Genomic DNA, 22543 nt, shown 5'->3' on the forward strand with positions numbered 1-22543 from the left:
TAATGTGTATGTCACTTGTTTATGATGTGGAAGATTCTCACACACACACACATACAGTTACATGTCGAGAGTTTACTAATGCTCCTTAAATGAAGATCAAAATCATATTTTCTGGATTCCCACATGAATTGTTCTAAAATATTTCCAATTATTAAATGTATCAATGTGTAACAAATCTATTTTCATACCGGTATGATTTTGTTTTGGACAAAAAGGTCCTCAGCAGTATTGTTAAGCTCAGGTGCAACTGAGGTGTGTTCCAAGTCAGTTTCTACATTGACAAAATTAGCATTTTCTGTTGCTTCAGTAGTTGAAGTAATGCTTTCAGTGCGCTTTTCAATGTCCTCTTCTGAAGGATGTTCCGGTAAGTTACCAGGAGTCAAAGATGAGGATTCCAGATTAGAGCTATCCAAATGTTCTGTGGTTGGAGACGGTGAAGCAACACTCTTAATGGTGCCCTCTTTTTCTTTCAGTTGAAACACAGATTGTGAAGTGGTTTCCCTTATTGCCAGGTTAGTCGTTTCAGAATTCTGTACATAATCTGCTATAGTGGAATTAAGCTCGTTCTGCCAAGGATTAAATGGAAACACTGTGGATACTTCCTTTTCTTCGGTTTGTGCAATGGTTGTTGTAGATACATTTGGAGAAGTAAAAGGCGGAGTCAAAGATGAAACAGTATAGTCTACATTGAGACCTAAGTTGTAGAGGGGGGAAAAAAATTTTTTTTTTAGTAAAATAGCCATACCTAATGAACAAGCAGTACAAAACAGATAAACATGCTAAAATGTAAGTCAAGATTACTCAGTTACATTGATTTAATATACCAACAGATTTGTTCAATTCAGAAACATGATTTGGGAATGAGCAACTATTTTGGTCATAGTTGAAAGGTTACAGAACAATGTAGGAGACACATTAATGGTTGTATAGACAAAGGAAAAAAGATGGGCAAGTGCAAAACAAGTTCATGTTTTAAACATCTGCGTTTGGAGCAGATACAAAAAACCCACCACACACACACCCCCAACACCAACATAAATATTGGGCATTTTCCCCCATCTATAAAAAAACTGAAGAAAAACACCTCTAAAATGTGCAGGGGTGGCAGTGTCAAATATACCATATGCAGACGACATAGAAGGCAGAACCCATACTTTTTGCAAACGTCTCCACACCAAAAATTAGAAAATCATTTACAATGTGCTAACAAGTTAAACAAAACAAAAGTGGCCAGCACTTTACATTTTCCATATTTGCAACAATTGCAGTATATGGCATGTATATACCAAAATACAGTCATATGAAAAAGTTTGGGAACCCCTTTTAATTCTTTGGATTTTTGTATATTATTGGTTGAGCTTTCAAGGTAGCAACTTCCCTTCAATATATGACATGCCTTATGGAAACAGTATTTCAGCAGTGACATATTTAACAGAAAGATTAACAGAAAATATGCAATATGCATTATAACAAAATTAGACCAGTGCATAAATTTGGGAACCCCAACAGAGATAAATACCTAGTTGAGCCTTCTTTTGCAAATATGACAGCCTCTAGATGCCTCATACCGAGTAAATTATGCAGGCCGAGAGGGGTTCCCAAAGTTTTTCATATGACTGTATATGCAGTAAATAAGATACAACTTCAATGAATCTTAATTTTTTTCCATCATGTAGCAAACTACAAAATGTGAGATTTTTTGGTCTAAATATGAACAAGTAAAATCAATACATACACCAATAACTACATTCACAAGGAATTTATGGTTGCATTAATCATGTTAAACATCAGAGAAGGAGTAATAAAACTCACCGTTGCCTTTCTGTAGCTGGGACAGTTTTGGGAGGACAAAAAAAAAAAAAAAACCCACACCACAACAACCCCAAACACTACTCCCAAATCAGGTGTCAGGTTCTAAAGTCTAAAATTTAACACAAACACTCCCACCCCTCCCAAACTAAACTACCAACAACATACCTAGTAATGATTTAATAAAGACATTACATCTGATTGAGGTTTCTTTGGAGTTGGGACTTCACTTTTTAGATTAAACTCAAAACTCACAAAATACTAAAATTTAGTCAACTTCCAAGTTATTGGGTTGCTGTTACTGGCTTCATAATTGTTGAACCTTAAAGCTGCAGAGTTCAGCTCTTAAGACTAATGGGACGATATTATCAAACAAACAGTATATTTGTTCAAGTCTGTGGGATCTCAAAATGTACCCCAGCCTCGAATCTATTAAGAAATACACTAAACATATTCAAAGTTTAATGTAAAGTCACATTTTGATAAAGTATCTGTATAAAACTAATATTACATTGTGTACTGGTCGATCCTTCATAACAGAGTATGCAAAAGACACTGCCATAGCAGTTACAAAGTTTACAATCACCATTTGGGGGCGGATGAAGGGAAGCACTTGTCAATAATTTTTAATGTCCAATTACAACAAAAATTCTCCAATCTTATAAAATGTTAGATGCATGCAGACACTGTCTACTGCAAGACTGATATCAGTTAATTGTTGTGAACCCTGTTCAACTCAAACAAAAAAAAATACATATGCAAAGGATGCAAGTTGTGTATAATTTTTTTTATATAATATATATATTATATATAAATATATATATATATTTTAAACATTTGAAAAAATATACATACACAGACATCACATTAAACTTCAGTAATTTAACAGTTTATGAAATCTGCGATGTGTCATGCAGAAACTTGGTAAACAGACTCCCTTGTACCACCTCTCGAAAAATGACCCCATGGAGTCCTAAAGGGCTTAGGAACAAATTCCCTGCTTTACCACTACCTTCAAGTTATCCCTATATATAATTTGATACTATCCGTACATATGGTGTTCGCAGCAAAACCTCAAGCAACCACAAGAGCAGCGGCCGCGGGAAGGATGTGTAGGAAACGAAGTCACATGACTGATGCAGAATGTAGACTTGCTAATGCGAGCACACGTACACAACAAGCACAACAAATAGATGATTGCACGGCTACAAATGCTACCAACGCTGAAAGAAATCGTGCAAATCGGACACAAACGACAGATGAAGAACATGTGCTACAGAATGCTACCAACGCTGACAGAAATCGTGCCATCCATGCACAAGCGACTGAAGAAGCTTGAGCAGCCGCAAATGCAGCCCGTGCCTTGTGGCGGGCGAAAAGTTCTATTTTAACCACAAATCGGTGCCATGATAAAATCATTTCAAGGACTTAATTTGTTTTTTTTTTTTTTCCTCTCTCCTCCTCTGCAGAGAAAATATGGTTTTCACAAGCGTAGAATTGTAGCCCGATTCGATCGGGCAACAAATCGCTAGTATCTAATATTTATGAAGTGTTTTGAAAGGGTCTATAGTAAAAAAAAATTAAGACTCAAAGCTTTAAGCAAACCAGTATCAACACCCCAAATAGAATAAAACCAAAATAATTTTGGGTTAGCACCAAAACACACCAGTAATAAAACTAAACTCTGATAGAGATATATACATATATACACATACACACAGAGTGTCTTTACAGCTTACAAAAAATTGTTTAAAACCTTCCAAGAAAACCAATTCCATACAGTTTCTCACGTGTACTTGTCAGACAGACATTTACAAGTTTAAACATAACCACTTTTCTTTAAAAGAAACTTTACAATACACAGAGACTCCATTTAAATCAGAAATTATTAAATACCTTCTTCTCCAGACCCAGAAAACTCCAAATCATCTCCCGAGGTATCCAGGTCTTCAGGGGGAATTAAATCCTAATAAAAAAAAAATAAAATAAAAAAAAAGCCAATTAAACCTTTACTATTTTGCACTGTTCTGCTACTGTAATTTAAAAATCAGCCACAAAAAAAAAAAATCCACTCTTATTACAGCTCTGTATAAACATATCTGCTTTTTAAGGATGTTTAACATGACGATTTGATGCATAACGATTGACAGTAACATTAATTCCATAGGACATTTTTCATACAAGGAAAGCAGCTGAAAGTGCTCTACTCAATATAAAAGAGTTTACAAGAGAAAAAAAACAGCAAGTTAAGAGAGTTACATCTCTCTATTATAATAAAAAAAAAAAAAAAGATCCTGGAGATCACAAAAGAAACTTAAGACCTGCGAGGCTAAAGAGATTAAGGTCCCCGCGAGACACTCCGTGGCCAAACATGAGACTTTGTACCAAGAGATTGACCCAGGACCGTCTTGCGATGATGTAGAACGCAAGATTCTTGCAAGACACGCCCTACTTACAACCAAATAAAAGCATGGGCAGCAACACACTGTCGTATTTTTTCTTTGAGCACTCACAAATCCTGAGCTCTCAGCGCATATAAAGGACAATACCTTATAAATGAAATGCAGATGACTAAGCGAAGAAGAAAGCAGCGTGGAGAAGAGACAAAAGTGTTGGAGAGACAAAAAAAAAAAATCTAGCTGCAAATTCAGAAATAAGGAAAGTAATCACCAGCCCGGAACTAGTGGAATTGGGGGATGGAGAAGCATGTCCAATTCGGACGTTGGCACTATACATGCAGAGCAGGTTAGAGATTATGAAAGCACTGAAATTCGAAAGGCTAAAAAAAAAATTCCCCCAGTACCGCAAACAAACGGAAATTACTCACCACAGACCAGGGGCCTCATGTATAAACGGTGCGTACGCACAGAAATGTTGCGTAAGAACTTTTCCATGTTCAAATCGTGATGTATAAAACCTACACTTGCCGTAAAGCCACGCACTTTTCCACGGTACCTCATGCCTTGTCGTACGCAAGTTCTCCGCTCAGTTTTGCAGACTGGCGGCACCCAGCATCAAAGCAATGCTACGGTTCCTGCGTGATTACTCATATTCATGACGCGGCTTTATAAATACACCGAAAATAACCACATATTGTTTATTAGTGTAATGCATTGGATTGTAATCAACTTGTAACAATATAATGGTCCAGGGAATAGCCATAGTATTCCAAATACCATAACTGCTATAGCGTTGTTACTCTCACTGAACCTTATTTTTCTTCTTCTTTCAGCTCTTCCCGTTAGGAGTTGCCACAGCGGATCATCTTTTTTCATATTACTCTGACTACACGACTCTTGAGTATTTATATCACTGTATCCGAGTGCGAATCACAGCAGCAGCTGATCGGAAAGAATTATCGGTATACAGCTTCAAGCACACGTTACCTCAGCCACGGCAAAACGTTTTAAAGCCTTTCCTGTACAGATCTCGCGGTTCAGAAACAGTTTCATCCCAAGGACTTTAAATGCACTCAATCAATTGCACCTTGTAGAACTATCTGTACTTATAAGTACAATGACCCTACTGTAAACTTGCACTACAGTTATAATATCGCACAACCTGCGTCACTTTATAAAGCACGTATTTACATATGATGACAATATTATTTTTAAGGTGAAATGCAGCAAAATAGGATTATTAAATTATACACATAAAACTAACTTCATTTAAATAATTTATATTCTTCACTGGGAGTGTCGTGAAGGATAGTATAATTAAACATGTACTGCGAAGATATTTCAATGTTCCTTAAACGTTTTGAAGAATCGGCGCTAAGCTTACAGATGGCTTAACTTCTATTACAGAGCTGATTGTGTGGCGATCTGTTACTTGGGGAAAGAAAAGCACCGATTGCAGTGACTGCTACACTAATATATATTGAATATAAAACAGAAAGAGAAAACAAACAGCTAAAAACGCAGAGACTAAATTTCGGCAAAAGTTAAATGCTTGTGTCATGTGCACGAGGCGTCCGTTGCAGACACTGCATAACCGTGGCCATCCACCGTATATAAGCTGCCTTACTGACATTGGCGGGCGAAGGAGCCACCGATTCTTCCTCTGCCCAGTGCCACCACAAGCCTAGAGCCGCCCCGAGTACTGCTGCAATAAAATTTCATCGAAGTGAAACACATGTTTAATAACGTGCTTTAACTCCTATCATGAAAATGACATCACGTATACATCTCAGTATTTTAGTTATTCAGAGAGCTGTAATATCACAAATGTAATGGATTCTGTGTCCAGTTGGAGGAAGAGAGCCGGTTTAAGCAGCAAGTAGTGATTCACACACACAGAGCACATAGAAGATCAAATACAAAACAAAGCATTTAACGTGCTACTTTAATTACGATGTGATTTGAGAAACTGGTTAAACGATTTTAAGATGAAGTTTATGATGTTCTACTTTAATGACAAAACAAACTATGTGATTAAAGTGGAAATGTCGAGATTGAAGTTGACATTTTGTGCTTTCCAATACTGTGTGCCTTTTTTTCTCTGTACCCCAATAAGCTTTCATATGACACTCAGACAGTGGGCTACAACTCGGCTTTTCATGGCGATTTTGATATGCGACTTTTTATTTCCGGCACTGTGCGATTTTGTACAGGTGAGCGTTCAAGTTTCTCCAACACGCTATGTCACTCGATCAACTTCCTTTTGTTGATTATACCACGGTTTATTTGAACAAATAGTATGTTTTTCCTTTGCCTCCACTTGGTATTCGCTGAAATTCTTATATTTTTCCCCCGTGCTTTTCCCATTGTCTTTTCACAGAAGGCTGAGCTTAAGGGCGATTTATATTCATTTGCATATTCAAAGAGGCATATTCCTGGGAGGATTTGGGTCGTTACATAAAGCGCGTGCACGAGCGTTAGTTTTCACGCTGATCGGGATTTATGTAGCAGAAGAACGTGGAAGTCGGAGTACACACAGATTCCTGCATCTGGATTTTTCTGTGCGTAAGCACATTTCAGCTTTTGTGCTTACGCCATGTTATAGTGCGAGTTCTACGCACGGCGTTATACATGAGGCCCCAGGTGTCATTGAAACAAAAGCAGGATAAAGTGAGGTCAGAAATAAGAGTAGAAAACAAAGTAAAACGTCAAAGAGGTTTTAAAAAAAAAAAAACCAAGGGGCCAAACACATGCAGGACAAGTTAGAGATAATGAAAACCGGAATTCAAAAGAAAGTCTTAGAAACACATGCAGGATAAGATACAGAATATGAAAGCAGAAAAGAAAAAATGACAGTATCCAAAAAAAAAAAAAACCACCACCATTGCATTAGCGCAAAGAGAAAATTACTCCGAGAAATAACAAAGTTGAATAGAGATCGAATACAGGTATATGGACATATGTCAGATGTAAATATTGTAAGGCTTTGAAGTTTAAGTCAAGAGAATTTCAAAAACGGAGTTTACCTCACATGCATTTATTGGTTACTTTGCAAAAAAAAAAAAAATAAATAAATTTTTAACTGCTGGTGGTGTAGATCATTTTGTCTGTGCTGAAATTCCAAACAGAGAAACCTATCCTAAATTATGGTACAGTCATTAAACACATGTCTCACTGACCTCATTACAAAGATGCAGCACATTGGGACTCAAAAGATTCCAAATATTGTTTTTACATAAGTTCTGAAATAAAACTAATGAAATGGCAACAGTTCAAAGAAAAAAAAAAAAAAAAAGTGTGCATCCAGAAAAACAAACTGGGGTCGGCGAGCGAAGCAAGCAGAGGGCAAAGCCCCCTAGTATAACCAAATAAAAAAATAAGGAATCAATGTGCACTTACATAAACAACTGTAAAAGTCATACAATCCTAATTTGAAGATAACGTATTTAAACCAAAAGAAGTTTGATCCCACAGTCAGATAGCCAGGAAGGACGGAAAAACCACCTGCAGGGATTCCAGGCCAAAAGACCGCCCAGCCCCCACTGGGCATGCTACCCGACAAGGCTCTAAAAGTTAGTCTTATTTTTTAAAAACTCATATTAGTCAAATCAATGTAGTTGGTCTTGTGGACAGTTTACTTTCATTCCATCATCATGAGAAGCTGCATAGTACTGTGATCAGGTGGTGTTGGCATGACAGAGAAACCGGAAGAGAAAACTGAGAAAAGGATTAATAAATGATAGCACATTCATGAGGTATAGGATAATGCAATGCATATGTAATCTATTAGAACACAAGTGAATTAAGCCCAAATTGAAAAACTGGGTATTTAAAAACAATTTAATTTGATCAATGGTATTACCCTGGCATCTCTCGATTGGTCAAGTATTCCAAATGTTAGGTGCATGACAGCAAAAGGTTGCCTCACAGCTTGAATGCTTGACTCTCTCTAAACAAACCAGTGTAAACCAACCCAAAAAGTTATGACTGGGAATAAGGGGACGGGCACTCCAATACATGATGGAGCAAGATTATTCAGAGCTTTATACCTTTGGCAGGATTTTAAGATCTTTTCTAAAGGACACGGTTAACCAATGTAATGCTAAAACCAGCAAGATGTGCAGAGATTCTCTTTTTCCTGGTTAAGATTCTAGCTACTGCAGTTTACACAAACTGCAACCGGTTGATGTCTTTCTTGGGTATCCCTATTAGGAGAGCATTACAGTAAAAGTTAACATTTGCAAGGTGCTGGATAATGTACGAGGTCCAACTTTTTAAAATATTTAAGAAAAAAAAAAAGTCCTATTAAAATAGTTAATGTGCGATTTAAAGTTTAGAGTCCATGATCACACCCAAGTTTAAATTCCAACCTGGACTTGGAGTGCCAATGGTTCAAGCTTCTTTCCAAGATTTTCACTACTCCCAACAAAATTAACATTTGGTCCCCCCTTATTTAGCTTAGGAAAAATTACATCAATTCAGTAATACAATAAATACAGTACACACATTGGATCAAAAGGGCTCAGTGAAGGTCATTGCGTGCTACAGGTAAGTAAATCTGTGCGTCTGCATAACTGACCTCGTGTTTTGAGATAACCTAGCCAAATGGGAGCATGCAAGCTGAAAATGGTGGCCCAGAATAGATCCTTATGGTACACCATATAAAATATCATGGATCCTTGCACCACAGAATAAATAAAATTTCCTGTATTCAATAAGAGTGAAACCAATTTGGGGCATTACCAGAGAGACCCACCTATTGGTTAAGAAGAATGCTGGGGTCTATAATGTTGAATGCTGTGCTAAAGTCTAATAGAATGAAAAACAGATACAGCCTGCATCAGCACTGACAGACAGGCCATTATCTACTTTAACCAATGCAGTTTCTGTGACATGATTTGGTCTAAAACTTAACTGAAACTTATCAAAAATGGCACGTTTATCAAATTATTTATTTAACTGGTTAAAAACTGCTTTTTCCAGAATTGTACAAAAACAGCAAGTTAGAAAATAGGTCTAACTTAAGACGGATGACTAACATTTTTCTTTAGCAGGGGTTTAAATACGGTTGTCTTTAGAGAATCTGGGAAGATCCCAGTAAACTATATCAAGGATACCGTCTATCAATGAGTAATCAAACATACACACACACACACATATATATATAAAAAAAAAAAAAACACCCCACACCACACAGGTGGAGGTCCACATGGTCCTGACCTAACCCCTGCAGAAGAGTTGGCTCTCCAGCAACATGCCCATTGCCCTGTTTGAGGACATTTTCTTTAATTGGGTCAGCTGCAGGGAATGTCATATCCCTAAAACTTGTGTCTGACCAACGAGATATTGACGAAGGTCAAATATTTGAGGAAGACACTGTGATTATCAGGAGGAGAGGTACATTTTCCAAATGTTTGATCAAACTCCACTCTGATCAGTCCCATGTGCCCCAATCACATTTGGAAATTCTGGGCAATGAAATGTTAGGCTGATCGTGAGATTCTTTATGGAACTGTGGGTGTTTTTGCCTGTGTACCTGCAATGGCATGAAACGCTTCTTTTATTGTCTGCAAACGCAGGTGTCCAGGAAAAAGTATGTAAACCCGAAGGAAATATTTCAGAGCCAAACAGCCTTTACGAATTGCCTAGCAAACTACACTTTGATAGATTTTCCCAAGGCAATGCATATTGTCTGTGTGGTTGTGACAGCCCGACTTCACCTAGTTTGACTTCGAATATAAGGTGCGAATTAATCTGAGGTACAATATTCCCCCTCGGCTAAAGCAGTATCTTTTGAAAATAAAATTTCCTCCAGGAGCAATAAAGGATCTTGCCGACTGCACAAAACCCTCTCTATATGAAATTCTCTTTTTATAATTTGCGCACCGATATAAATTGGTTGATCATTCATGAACGGTGAAGCCATGACTGAATGAATTCCAAGCACGGACACTGATTAAGTGTGTGAGCTAATCCTGGTTTACATAAAACAAACCTGCTCCGAGCAGGTTTGAGGATTTGGATGTGCTGCTATGACAACACATCCAGCAAGAGTTTTGAAAAACCCGACAGATCCAGGATCAGGCCAAATTGTCAACAATTACATACGGCTAAACAAGTAATCCACGTACGAAAAATACCCCCCTGATCTGACAGACTGGGGATTCAAAACAAAAACACTGACAGAATCTCACATCACTTACTTCAGGTACACTGGCAGATAATCAAATCTCCACTATTCAAACTCTCACAGCTTAAGTGCTCCATTAATGAATTGCTGTGACACACGGCACACAAACATTTGGCTGTTTCTTACTGGAAGGGGAAAAAAAAAAAAAAAAAAAAAACACCCACACGACAGTCTGTTTCAAAGGTCAACCTTAGACTGAAAACCCATGTGCATGCCTGGAGAAGGCTGCTCAGTGGAAATTTGGCCACGGTGAAAACAATGGCTAAAACACAGGAAAAAAAAACACAGTATTGCATTTTTCCCCCAAAAAAAAAAAAGTCAACATTGAATTCTGTAACGTGTATTAACATAGCTCAATTAGTTACCATCATTGTGCATTACAGTTAATGGAAATATTTTTTTTCAAACCCTGGCCTTTGACACTAGAAGAACTTTTTGCATCCTAATATTGGTGCAGCTTCAACTGATGCTGCCCTAAAGTAAACTATGTGGGGCGGGTGGGGGAGAAAACGATTTACTTTTCCTGTTTATGCAACTAACTATATTTCACTTTTTCCTGGATACAGCATCTCTCAGCGTGGTGTCCATGGTACACAATTTTAAATATATAAATTCATTAACAACCAACATCTGGCATTTGCACAGCAGGGATGGTAGCTCCTTTAGTGAATTAAGCACAATTAGATGAGCAAGAACAGGGAGGGTCCCCATGATAAAAATGAGCATTGTTGAAAAACAGCAGAAAAATAATCACAGCATTGTCATTTGCTTCAGCAGACCTGGGGCCTCATGTATAAACTGCGTGTACGTCCAGAAATGTTGCGTACAAACGTTTCCACATTCAAATTGCCATGTATAAATCCTAAACTTGGCGTAAAGCCATGCACATTTCCACGGTAGCTCATACCCTGTCGTACGCAAGTTCTCCACTTGGTTTTGCAGACTGGCGGCACCCAGAGTCAAAGCCATGCTACTGTTCCTGTGTGGTTTATCTTTTTCAGATCCACATCCGACGTGGCTTTATAAAATTTACTGAAATTAACTGCATATTGTTTATTAGTTTACTATACCCGATTGCAATTAACCTTTAACAATATAATGGTCCACAGAATGGTCAAACTATTCTAAATATCATAGTTGCTTTAGTGTTGTTACTCACTGCACCTTCTTTCAGCTGCTCCAATTAGGGATTGCCACAGCGGAGCATCTTTTTCCACATTATTCTCACTGCACCACTCGGAGCAGCTGATCGGAAAGAGAATTATCGGTATACAGCATCAAGCACAAACTGCCTCAACCATGCATTCTATTTGAAATGCTTCTCACACAGCAAACGCTTCAAAACCTTTCCTGTACAGACCTCGTGGTTCAGAAACCATTTCATTCCAAGAGCTCTATACGTGCTCTCAGTCCATCAACTGCTCCTTGTAGAACTGTTTGTACTTATACAGTAAGTACAATTACCTCACTGTAAACTTGCGACAGTTATAATATTGCACAACCTGAGCCACTTTAAGGTGCAAATTTACATATGACGACAATATCATTAATGATGAAATGCAGCAAAATATGTTTATTATACAGATAAAACTAACTTCATTTAAATAATCTATATTGTTAAAGGACACGGTGTTGCTACGCTAGCAAGGATCTGGTGCTCCCTTCAAGGATTGTTCCTGCCTCGCACTGTATGCTTCACTGGGACTGGCGTGGATAGAACAAACATGTACTACGAAGATATTTCAATGTTCCTTAAGTCTTGAAGAATTGGCGTTATAAGCTTACAGATGGCTTAACGTCTATTGCAGAGCCAATTGTGTGGCGATTGGAGAAAGAAAAAACACACCCGACAGGAATTGGAGGCAAGCACGTTTGCCTCCTTATTACCCTAATAAGTTTTCATATGACACTCGGATGGTGGGCTATGACTCGCCTTTTCACGGCGACTTTGATATATGACTTTATTTTGGGCACTGTGCAACTTTGTGAACTTGAGCTTTCCAGTTTCTCCGACACACTGTCACTCAATCAGCTTCCTTTTCTTGTTTATACGACTACGTTTTTCCTTGCCTCCACTTGGTATTCGCCGAAATTGTTTTATATTATTTTTCCTCATGGTTTTGCCATTGTCTTTTCACAGAACGCCGAGCATAAGGGCTATTTGTATTGATTTACATATTCAAAGAGGCAAAAATCTGGGAGGAGTTGGGACAGGACAGCAGGCGTGTGCATTACTTTTAATGCCGATTGGGATTTATGTAGTGGAAGAACATGGACGTTTGCATACGCACAGATTCCTGCATCTGGATTTTTCTGTGCATACGCACATTCCCGCTTTTGTGCTTACGCCATGTTATAGTGCGAGTTCTACATGAGGCCCCAAGGGGGGGGTAGGGGAGGAAAAAAAAAAAAGGTGCAGACACAAAGCAGTACATAGCTTTGCATTCTTGAAAAAGCCAACACTGTTGTTCACCTGTACATCAACATTAAGTTCACAATAAGAATCAATGATCGGTTTTATGCACTTTGAAGTTTAAAACTAAGGGGGGGAATAAACACCCACACTACAAACTGAGGGAGCCAAGCCACATTTGAAAAGAACAAAGCAGGACTTGTTTAGCTGATGGAGATGCATATTTTTTCAAAATGTGCAAAGAAAACCGGACAGTGCTAATGAGGAAGTAATTTTTTTTGATAGACATTCGTTCAGGCATCTCTTGGTTACATAAACACACACCCCAATGAAACTATAACCGAGGCGGGCAACACAGCTTCTATAATATAAAATACATTACTACAACTCTATACTTTATGCTTCTCTTTCAAAGTAACATCAGCTCCATTCTAGGACCCATTTTCATTATGAAGGCATGTGCAGACCACTATTCATTCAGACATCTAAAATCCATAAGCCTTCATGGTTTCCAAAGAGCCATTAGAGGTCATTCTAGTATCTGGCTAGTATATAGCACAAGTTAGTGTGAGGGGTTTGGTTGTTAGATGGGTGGAGATGTGTAGCTATGTTCTGTACAATTATGATGACCTCTGTCTTTCAATAACACAGACTTATCCAATAAATAAAAATTGGATTTTTGGCTGTCAAATAGAATTAAGGCTATAATACATTGGAAATACCCAACAGGCAACGTTCATTGCCAATAACTCCAATATCAGCCTCTTAACTGCAGCGGTTACCCTGGACATTCATTACATGACTAAGAACTGCAGAGAACTTATCACAATTCCCTCAAAAATTTCACCACAGTTTCAAGTTTCCAAAGTATCATTAGCTAGCCACATTCTGACAGCCAATTAACATTCTGCCTAACAGCGTCAGTAGCTGAATGAATACTTCCCAGGTATGGCAAATGAAGCCACATTCTCATCCCAATCCCTCAACCCTTTTTCCAATTCTTTCATTGTATGCTGGACCAAAAACAGAGAAAACCATTTTGCATGCATCGCCCAAAACAGTTCTTGACCACCAGCGCTACCCCAAAGTACAACACTGCTGCAGAGAGAACAGACAACCAACATCTGCCTGTCAAAAACGGGGAGGAGGGGAGGAGGGAGGGGGAAAATACAGCTGGGGATCTTGCATTACACACCTGGTAGTCACAGCAGTGGGCTTGCCACCGTTTAAAGAATGACAGAATTATGGCCAGTTAAATCAACATAGCAGAACACTGCCAAAAATGAAACATTAAATGGGCTACTTAATGTGCATTATGTACTCTACTAACAAGAGACGAATGCATTTTTGAATGCAACTCATTGCTATTAACATTTAATAAAACTCCAGTTTATAAACAGCTAATCAAGTCTCTGAATGATACCAAAATGTTACACCATGCATACATTTTCTAACTTTCTTTATAGGGATTAGGAATAATATCTGAATTGTGGCCAATCTCAGAAGTAATTGAGGGCTACATCCGACTGACCAGATCAATGCCACCTAAAAACTATGTTCCAATGGTTTTGTATGGCGACAGACATCCATTCGTACATATACCATAAACTGAAGTCTGTTTAGTGGTCCATATCTGGTGTAGTTATTTGAAGTCCCTATGGGAAACAAGCAAAAGCAGAGAGTGAATAAATGCTGCTAATTGGGGGTGGGAGAGTAATAAAAAAAAATCTGCATAGTAAACTGTACAGAATTCATAGAATTCTCCCTCTGTGCGATACAAGGATTTTAAAATTTAATACAGTTTTTAATTTTACTTCCGTAACAACTTCCTAACATGTCAAACCACTGAAGTGGAAAACATGAATTCTTTATTATGGTCCTTTTTCCACTTCCATGTGGGATTGATGCGATTTAAAACCTGCTCCATAGAATCCAGTTCCGTGCCTCCGTCCAGTCACAATAGTTTCTTTCAATTCTCATTAGCTTATGCATCCACTTCTGCTTTGGCCTCCCTCGCTTTCTCTTTCCTTGTGTGTCAGTCAATTTCCCTCTATTTGCCCACAAATTCACTCTCTCCTCATCAAAGGTCCATACCACTTCAACCTACATTCCTGGAGTTTGATCCCGCTCCCACTTTTGCTGTACATCCAATTATTTCCTATTCTGTGCTTGTTATTACACACATCAACATTCTCATTTATGTCACATCCAGTTTTGGCTACTACACTACTTTAATACTTCATACATCATTTCCAGTCTTACCACCACCTTAAAAATCTTACCTTTAAATATTTGCCTGATTTGATCACATGATACTTCCGATGCATTTTTAAGATTGTTCCATCCACACTGGGTCATCTCTGCCTGTAGTTTTTACATCTTGGGCTACCACTGTTGCTAGATATTTAAATTCAGCCCCTCTTTTCAACAGGGTTCCCTGCAGGCAAACTTCTGATCATCAGTAAACCTATCTACTTGAAGTGGAATCTTATCCATTACCCAAACACTACTTTTAACCAAAATCCTCACTCCCTCACGCATATCCTGGACAATCCTCGCATATTTCTCTTGTACTCCTATCTCTCTCATGCACCTCCAGACCTTTCGACGTGGCACTCTTTTCGCCAGAGGAAGTTTAATGAGAAGACGCAGGGTATAAACGAGACTTTTGATCACTTTGTAACGGAGTTAAAATTGATGGTGAAGGACTGTGCTTATGCAAACGAAGATGAGATAGTCAGGGATAGAATAGAGTTTGGCACAAACTTTTCAGTGCTGGGTCTGAACTAACATTAAATAATGCCGTAGACATAGCAAGATCGCACAACTACAGCTGAGAACTTTCGATGCATGTACTCCGAGCGGCTCACATGAATTGACTGTGAACGCAGTACGCACACAAAAAGCAAGACCTCCAAAGAGCGCATTACACAATTGAGAAGGCAGCAAAAGAATATGAAGCGAGTTTATTGATGCAGTAAGAAAGGAACAACCCTCTGAATCTGAACAAGCCCTTATAGATATATTAATAGGAAAGCAAGGTGTAAAGCTTAAGTTTAAATTTCATAAAGTTCATAGACACTCTGCCGCTAAATATTCGCAGGCAAATCCACAGCTTATTACCGGGAATGCCTGTTAAACATCTTAGATTCACGAGTACCAATTTGGGTAGTGAACACTTCGATGAATGAAACCAGTTATCTTTACAATGGTTGACAAACACGGAATATAACTTGAACGCACCACATCCTCCAAATACAAACCTGACTGAAAGAAATGATAATCAAATCCTTGATGACAGCAACACTCATAACAGTCACAAAACAATTACATTGACAATCATGTTACGTTATTTTTAAAATGTCTCCTTTTCTTTTTCATAACTTCTTTAAACACACAACTTCTCCACTGCGAAGCACAGGTATTTTGCTAGTTTAAAATAATCTTGGAATCTGTCTCTGACAGAACAAATAATCCACGAAATGAACAGACCCTGATGAAGGGAACTCCAACTAATAGACTACAACACTTAAAACACACATCACAGAATTTGAATACATCACCAATGTCAAGATACACCCACTGTATTATGTTAAGCTTTTTGTCCTCCAGTTATGATTATGATGCAAAGGAAGATTTGTAGAATTTGGGAGCACTCCACAAACTAAAGACATTATCTTACTCATACTCTTTCATGTGCTTTTGCAAGCACAGAACCAGGACATAAATCCTAGAGAAAAAACTGTAATCCAGTGGGTGTACAGTATATGTGATCTAAGTGAAGTGTTGAAACAGACACCAGATCTTACAGCTCCCTTTTAAAAGTTGTGCTTCATCTCATTTAACCCAGCAGCCCCCTCCAAAGTTGAGGAAAAGCACAGTACTCCCAAGAGCAGCTGGGATTTACAGTTTATTGAAGTAGCTGTGCTATAATGTCATCTGTGGTTTTCCGCAATAGGTTGCAAAACTCCCAAAATAAAAAAAAAAAAATCCATTTATCAATGATACATCTACAAATAAGCAGATCAACAAATTGCAATATTTTGGTCTACAAGGGACAACCCTAATTTTATTTAGTGCTACTTATGCTAGCTGGGATTCCCAAGTTTATTTTTTAAAGGCTTGAAGAAAAGATGATCATAAAGTCTGCTATTACAAGTCAGAGCCATCCCAAAGTACCTCAAAAGGGGGGTGGGGTGCTTTGCAAATAGTAAATGCATATGGTAGCCTGATGGGCCACCACAAATGTTACATATCTTTTATTAAAGAGACAAGACTGTTTTTGGATTAAATATCAGGCAGCATTTTCACAGCATCCAGTACATTTGTTAGAAGCCCAGAGTATAGATCAAGTAATGTTGAGCATCTTATGTGTGTGTAATGTCTCTTTTCATTTAAAAAAAAAAAAAATTATATAGATATAGATATATATAGTTTTCCTATGCATGGAAACTTATGGCCCAACATATTAAAAAACCCACACAGACACACTGGATGTTTTACATGTACACACACCTTCAGGCATTAATGGCATCCATGAATCTTCATTTAGGTATCTACCGATACAGAAACTGACATCTTCCCCCCGGTTCCAATACACATTAACAAAAGGTAACTATTTAATAAATCTAAAACAGTCTGCTGTCTAATTAACTCGGACCACAGTGTTAATGTACAAGATAATATGCAATGTAATTGGAATATTTTGGAATCCATGTAGTAATAAAAAGGACACCCACACCCCTTATGCATCTCTGCCTTGGTCACAAATTTTGATTTTTCCTCTTCTCGGACCACCTTAGAATCTGCACTAAACTCTCACCATGGACACTATTGCATGAGACTGACAGGGACTTAGTTGTAGGGCTGCAACGATTAATCAACGTTACGTCGACTACAAAAAAAAAAAGTCAACGCGTCATGAACAGAACCTTCAATAGAGTCTCTAGTCACAAAGAAACACATTGGTTTTTGTAACTGCAATGCACTACATGAACGTCTGGGGGCAGTATCGTTTGTCAAGAATGCACACACTCCTACCAACAAAGAAGAATGTAAAGGAAAATAAACGTGTTTGCAATGAGTCGGACAGAGGAGTGGGAAGGAGATGGAAAAAATTTAAACAAACTTTCTAAAGTCCACGAGTCCTTTGCAGACTGGGCAAGATTGGGTGGTGGGGGGTGGACGACAAAAACGCGGCCATTGATTATAAAACGCAAGATATGTCAATGAATATGAATAATATTGCATCCATGCCACAATGTTATCCAAAATGTACTATAAAAGGTCATAAAATGAATAATTCCAAATATCATGTATACCTAGGTCTACGTTTTGTCAGTGCGGCTTTGACATCACGGGCCTTAAGGCACATACTAATTCAGCGTAAGCAGGAACACTCAAATTGAATAAAACAAAAATCAAGTGACAATGAGATACGAAAAAGGCAGATTCACCAGCATGGGTGTCAGCTTTTATCCATCCAGATCAGAGAATTTCCAGTTTGATCGTCTCAAAACACCACGCACATCTACAGTTATGCCAAGCTGCAGATAAGTAGTAACCACATCAGATTCCTGGGCGGTAGTATGTATCATGACTGACAGAATAAAAGTGGAACAAAAAAAAAAAAAACACCCCTTTTACAAGTACTATACATTTAATACAGTGGCTGTTAGACACAAAATTAAATGTGTTTATTGTATAATATTAACAATAAGAGCGACTCACTAATCAAAATGGTAAATATACGAAGCAGTCAGGATCAAACCGGGGGACTCTTGATTATAAGTCAGCAATTCCTACCGCTGCACCACGGAAGCTATCGTTTCATCCTTGAACCTTTTGTGAAAGTGTTTGATCTTTGCACTTCAGGCTTTACACATTATAGTTTGTCTACATTTTGTCATTTATTACTAAAATATGAAAATTTCCATTTTAACGATTTTTTGATTAAGTTAAATGCACTTTTTGTTTAAAGACTATGTGCACTTTAGTTTGTATTTTAATGTATTTCTTTATTGTTATTGTCACACTAATAAAAACATTTGATTTTCAAATTCATGTTTCACTGGTTATTTTAATTTGATCATTATTAATTGTGAGCAGATGAGGTAAGACATGCACTGGAGCTCAAAACAGGATGTGCAACCACAGGCATCAAAATAGTCAGGCATGAAATAACTGACTAATCGAAAAATTGAACAATTGGTCGACTACCAAAATAATCATTAGTTGCAGCCCTACTAAGTGGCCACTTTTGCAATTATCACTTTCATTTTCCTTGGGATTGGTGCCTCAGACAAAAATCCCTGCACCTGACAAATAACTAAATACACATATACAGCATTTTATTCAATGCCAGTGTTAAGATGTTAATAGGCCTGACACTTTGGTTTTTACTGAAGTAAAGTAGCCTAATCATGATTATGGTTCATTTTACAGCTACATACCAATCCATGTTTGTATGGCTTTGATAAAGGAGTTTGCAAATGCTAGTAAATGACAATATCTTTCTACTGGTCACAATTACATTGCACCAACTACTCATTCACTACTCAGGAAAGTTATGCAGTGAACTTTCCACGTTTTCTTTCTTTATGTGCAGATTATCCCTGGCGGCAACCTGCAAAGCTCAGTGGTCCGATCTTCCCACAACAGCTTCAGGCAATGCTTTGCTGTCATATCTCTTCAACTTGAGTGCACTAGTGGTTAACATAGCGACATCTTTCCCCTTGGGATTAATAAAGTATCCAGCTATTTATCTATCTGACACACATCTTGGCGCAGTGTTGGCTCAAGCCCTAATAGGGCTTCCTAACCCTTGGGGGTATGGGCGATTCTCAAAGAGACACTGAATGCCAGTGTAATTTTGCCCTGCCACCAGTTTTCCCTCACAACTCTGCTTATCCCACTGCTTCACCAGATCAAGAGAAGTGAACAGAGGCACATTGGCCATTTGGTTACAAGGATTCCTAGTTTACATACAAGGCATGGCCTATCGAGATCAAGTACAGACCGAGGATATGGTGAAGGAATCTCTCAATTCTTCTAGGAGTGTCTGGCTATTCTCCAAAAAGGACTGGAGGAAGTTTGAGAACAGGGAGGCCTATTCAGCCTCCAAGACTCTCCTCAGAAAATGCCAAATGAAAATGGACGTGTGGGTGGGGCACAGAAATCCTGATTCAGCCACCCCAATGTTAATGGCTGGGGGTTAGACTTTACTCAATTAAATGACTACATGTTTTGTCATACGTTTGAATATAAAATTAAACATCTGTCTATGAGGAATAAAGTTTAAAATTTGTGTTACAGGAGTGTAACGGAATCAATTTCTCTATGATAATGTCAATTTCATTAAAAGCCAACCCATCCTAAACATTGTTAAAACTATAAAACAAACAAAAAAAAAAAAAAAAAAAAAAGACTTTCGAATTCATTTTCAAATGTGACATGCTTAGGTTAAAAATTGTGTACACGATACAAATCTCTTGAATAAGCTTGGTTTACAAAGAGATGGTTAGTCTTTCCATTTTTGCCAACTATGCATGAGATTAATATGTGGCAGGTGTATAGATTTTTGCCCACCTGCATATTCAGATATCAGGCAATTTAAGAAAAAACAAAAATTGCCAAAGTCCGTACAAGTCAACAGACCTATTCAACCTTTTCATACAAAGTGTTAACAGACTCTGGAAAAATCCTTCAACAAGCAGCATAATCTCTCTCAGCTACTTCAATAAAAAAAAATATATTTTTTCACTACTTTGGCCGCTGCATTTGTGAGAGACTGTCAGTCCAGAGAAATGAACATGGCTATACCAGGTTCATTGTTATCTAGTAAATAAACCGCTCAATAGTTAATATGTAACATCTTCTGAAATAAGCAAATAAAAATGGACAAGCCCAGGACTAAGACTTACAGCTTCTTACAAAAGTCAAACTTTTTAAAACGATCTAAAGCTACATTAAAACAGGAGGAAGAAACCAGTTTAAACATCGAAATGAAAACAGCAATTTGCATGTTAAAACTACAGATTTTTATTTATAAATAAAAACACTTGTGCCAAGTACAAATGAAAAGGTGTCTCATAGGATAAGCTCATGAAAATATTTTGACATGAGATTTTACAAGTGCTTTGCTGCTTACAGCTTAATGAAAGTAAAAAAAAAAAAAAAAAAAAGGCTCAGGTGCATTTTCCCCTGATCATCCTTGAGATGTTTCGGCAGCTTAATTGGAGTCCACCTGTGGTAAATTCAGTTGACTGGACATGCTTTGAAAAGGTACATACCTGTCTATATAAAAGGTCCCACAGTTGACAGTTCATGTCAGAGCACAAACCAAGCATGAAGTCAAAAGGAATTGTCTGTAGACCTCAGAGACAGGATTGTCTCGAGGCACAAATCTGGGGAAGGTTACAGAACAATTTCTGCTGCTTTGAAGGTCCCAATGAGCACAGTTGCCTTCATTATCCGTAAGTGGAAGTAGTTCGAAACCACCAGGACTCTTCCTAGAGCTGGCCAGCCATCTAAACTGAGCGATCGGGGGAGAAGGTCCTTAGTCAGGGAGGTGACCAAGAACCCGATGGTCACTCTGTCAGAGCTAAAGAGGTCCTCTGTGGAGAGAGGAGAACCTTCCAGGAGGACAACCTCTCTGCAGCAATCCACCAATCAGGCCTGTATGGTAGAGAGTGGCCAGATGGAAGCCACTCCTTAGTAAAAGGCACATGGCAGCCTGCCTGGAGTTTGCCAAAAGGCACCTGAAGGACTCTCAGACCATGAGAAACAAAATTCTCTGGTCTGATGAGACAAAGATTGAACTCTTTGGTGTGAATGCCAGGCGTCACATTTGGAGGAAACCAGGCACCGCTCATGGTGAAGCATGGTGGTGGCAGCATCATGCTGTGGGGATGTTTTTCAGCGGCAGGAACTGGGAGACTAGTCAGGATAAAGGGAACAATGACTGCAGCAACGTATAGACACATCCTGGATGAAAACCTTCTCCAGAGCGTTCTTGACCTCAGACTGGTGCGACAGTTCATCGTTCAGCAGGACAACAACTCTAAGCACACAGCCGAGATATCAAAGGAGTGGCTTCAGGACAACTCTGTGAATGTCCTAGAGTGGCCTAGACAGAGTCTGGACTTGAATCCGATTGAAAATCTCTGGAAAGATCTTAAAATGGCTGTGTACAGACGCTTCCCATCCAACATGGCGGAGCTTGAGAGGTGCTGCAAAGAGGAATGGGCGAAACTGGCCAAGGATAGGTGTGCCAAGCTTGTGGCATCATATTCAAAGAGACTTGAGGCTGCAATTGCTGCCAAAGGTGCATTGACTGCATTGTGTATTGAGCAAAGGCTGTGAATACTTATGTACATGTAATTTCTCAGTTTTTTTTATTTTTAATAAATTTGCAAAAACTTCAAACTTTTTTCATGTTATTATGGGGTGTTGTGTGTAGAATTCTGAGGAAAAAAACAATTGAATCCATTTTGGAATAAGGCTGTAACATAAAATGTGGAAAAAGTGATGCGCTGTGAATACTTTCCGGATGCACTGTATGTCATTACTCCACTGCAGACATATATTCACTGTGTGTCAGAATCTGTAAATCTGCTAAAAATCTTAATGTATTATAGATTATACAAGAACAGGCTACTTTAAGATATCCAAAACATTGAATATGGCAGAAATGGTATCGAAATAGATTTTCAAAACATTCTTGCAGCTCAT

The 22543-nt window shown here is 38.3% G+C and overlaps 1 protein-coding gene across 1 annotated transcript in view; it reads right to left on the reverse strand.

Annotated features, from left to right (window-relative positions):
* The window catches only part of LOC120525679 (syndecan-1-like), a 31319-nt gene that overhangs the window by 3019 nt on the left and 5757 nt on the right, over nucleotides 1–22543 (reverse strand). The window contains exons 2-3 of the mRNA XM_039748181.1: nucleotides 3706–3775; nucleotides 189–694 (exon numbers count right to left, since the gene is read on the reverse strand). Of these exons, the coding sequence (XP_039604115.1) occupies nucleotides 189–694; nucleotides 3706–3775 (576 nt within the window). The remainder of the gene's footprint in view (nucleotides 1–188; nucleotides 695–3705; nucleotides 3776–22543) is intronic.

This window comes from Polypterus senegalus, chromosome 3 (genome assembly GCF_016835505.1).
Source record: "Polypterus senegalus isolate Bchr_013 chromosome 3, ASM1683550v1, whole genome shotgun sequence".
NCBI classification, from domain to species: Eukaryota; Metazoa; Chordata; class Cladistia; order Polypteriformes; family Polypteridae; genus Polypterus; species Polypterus senegalus.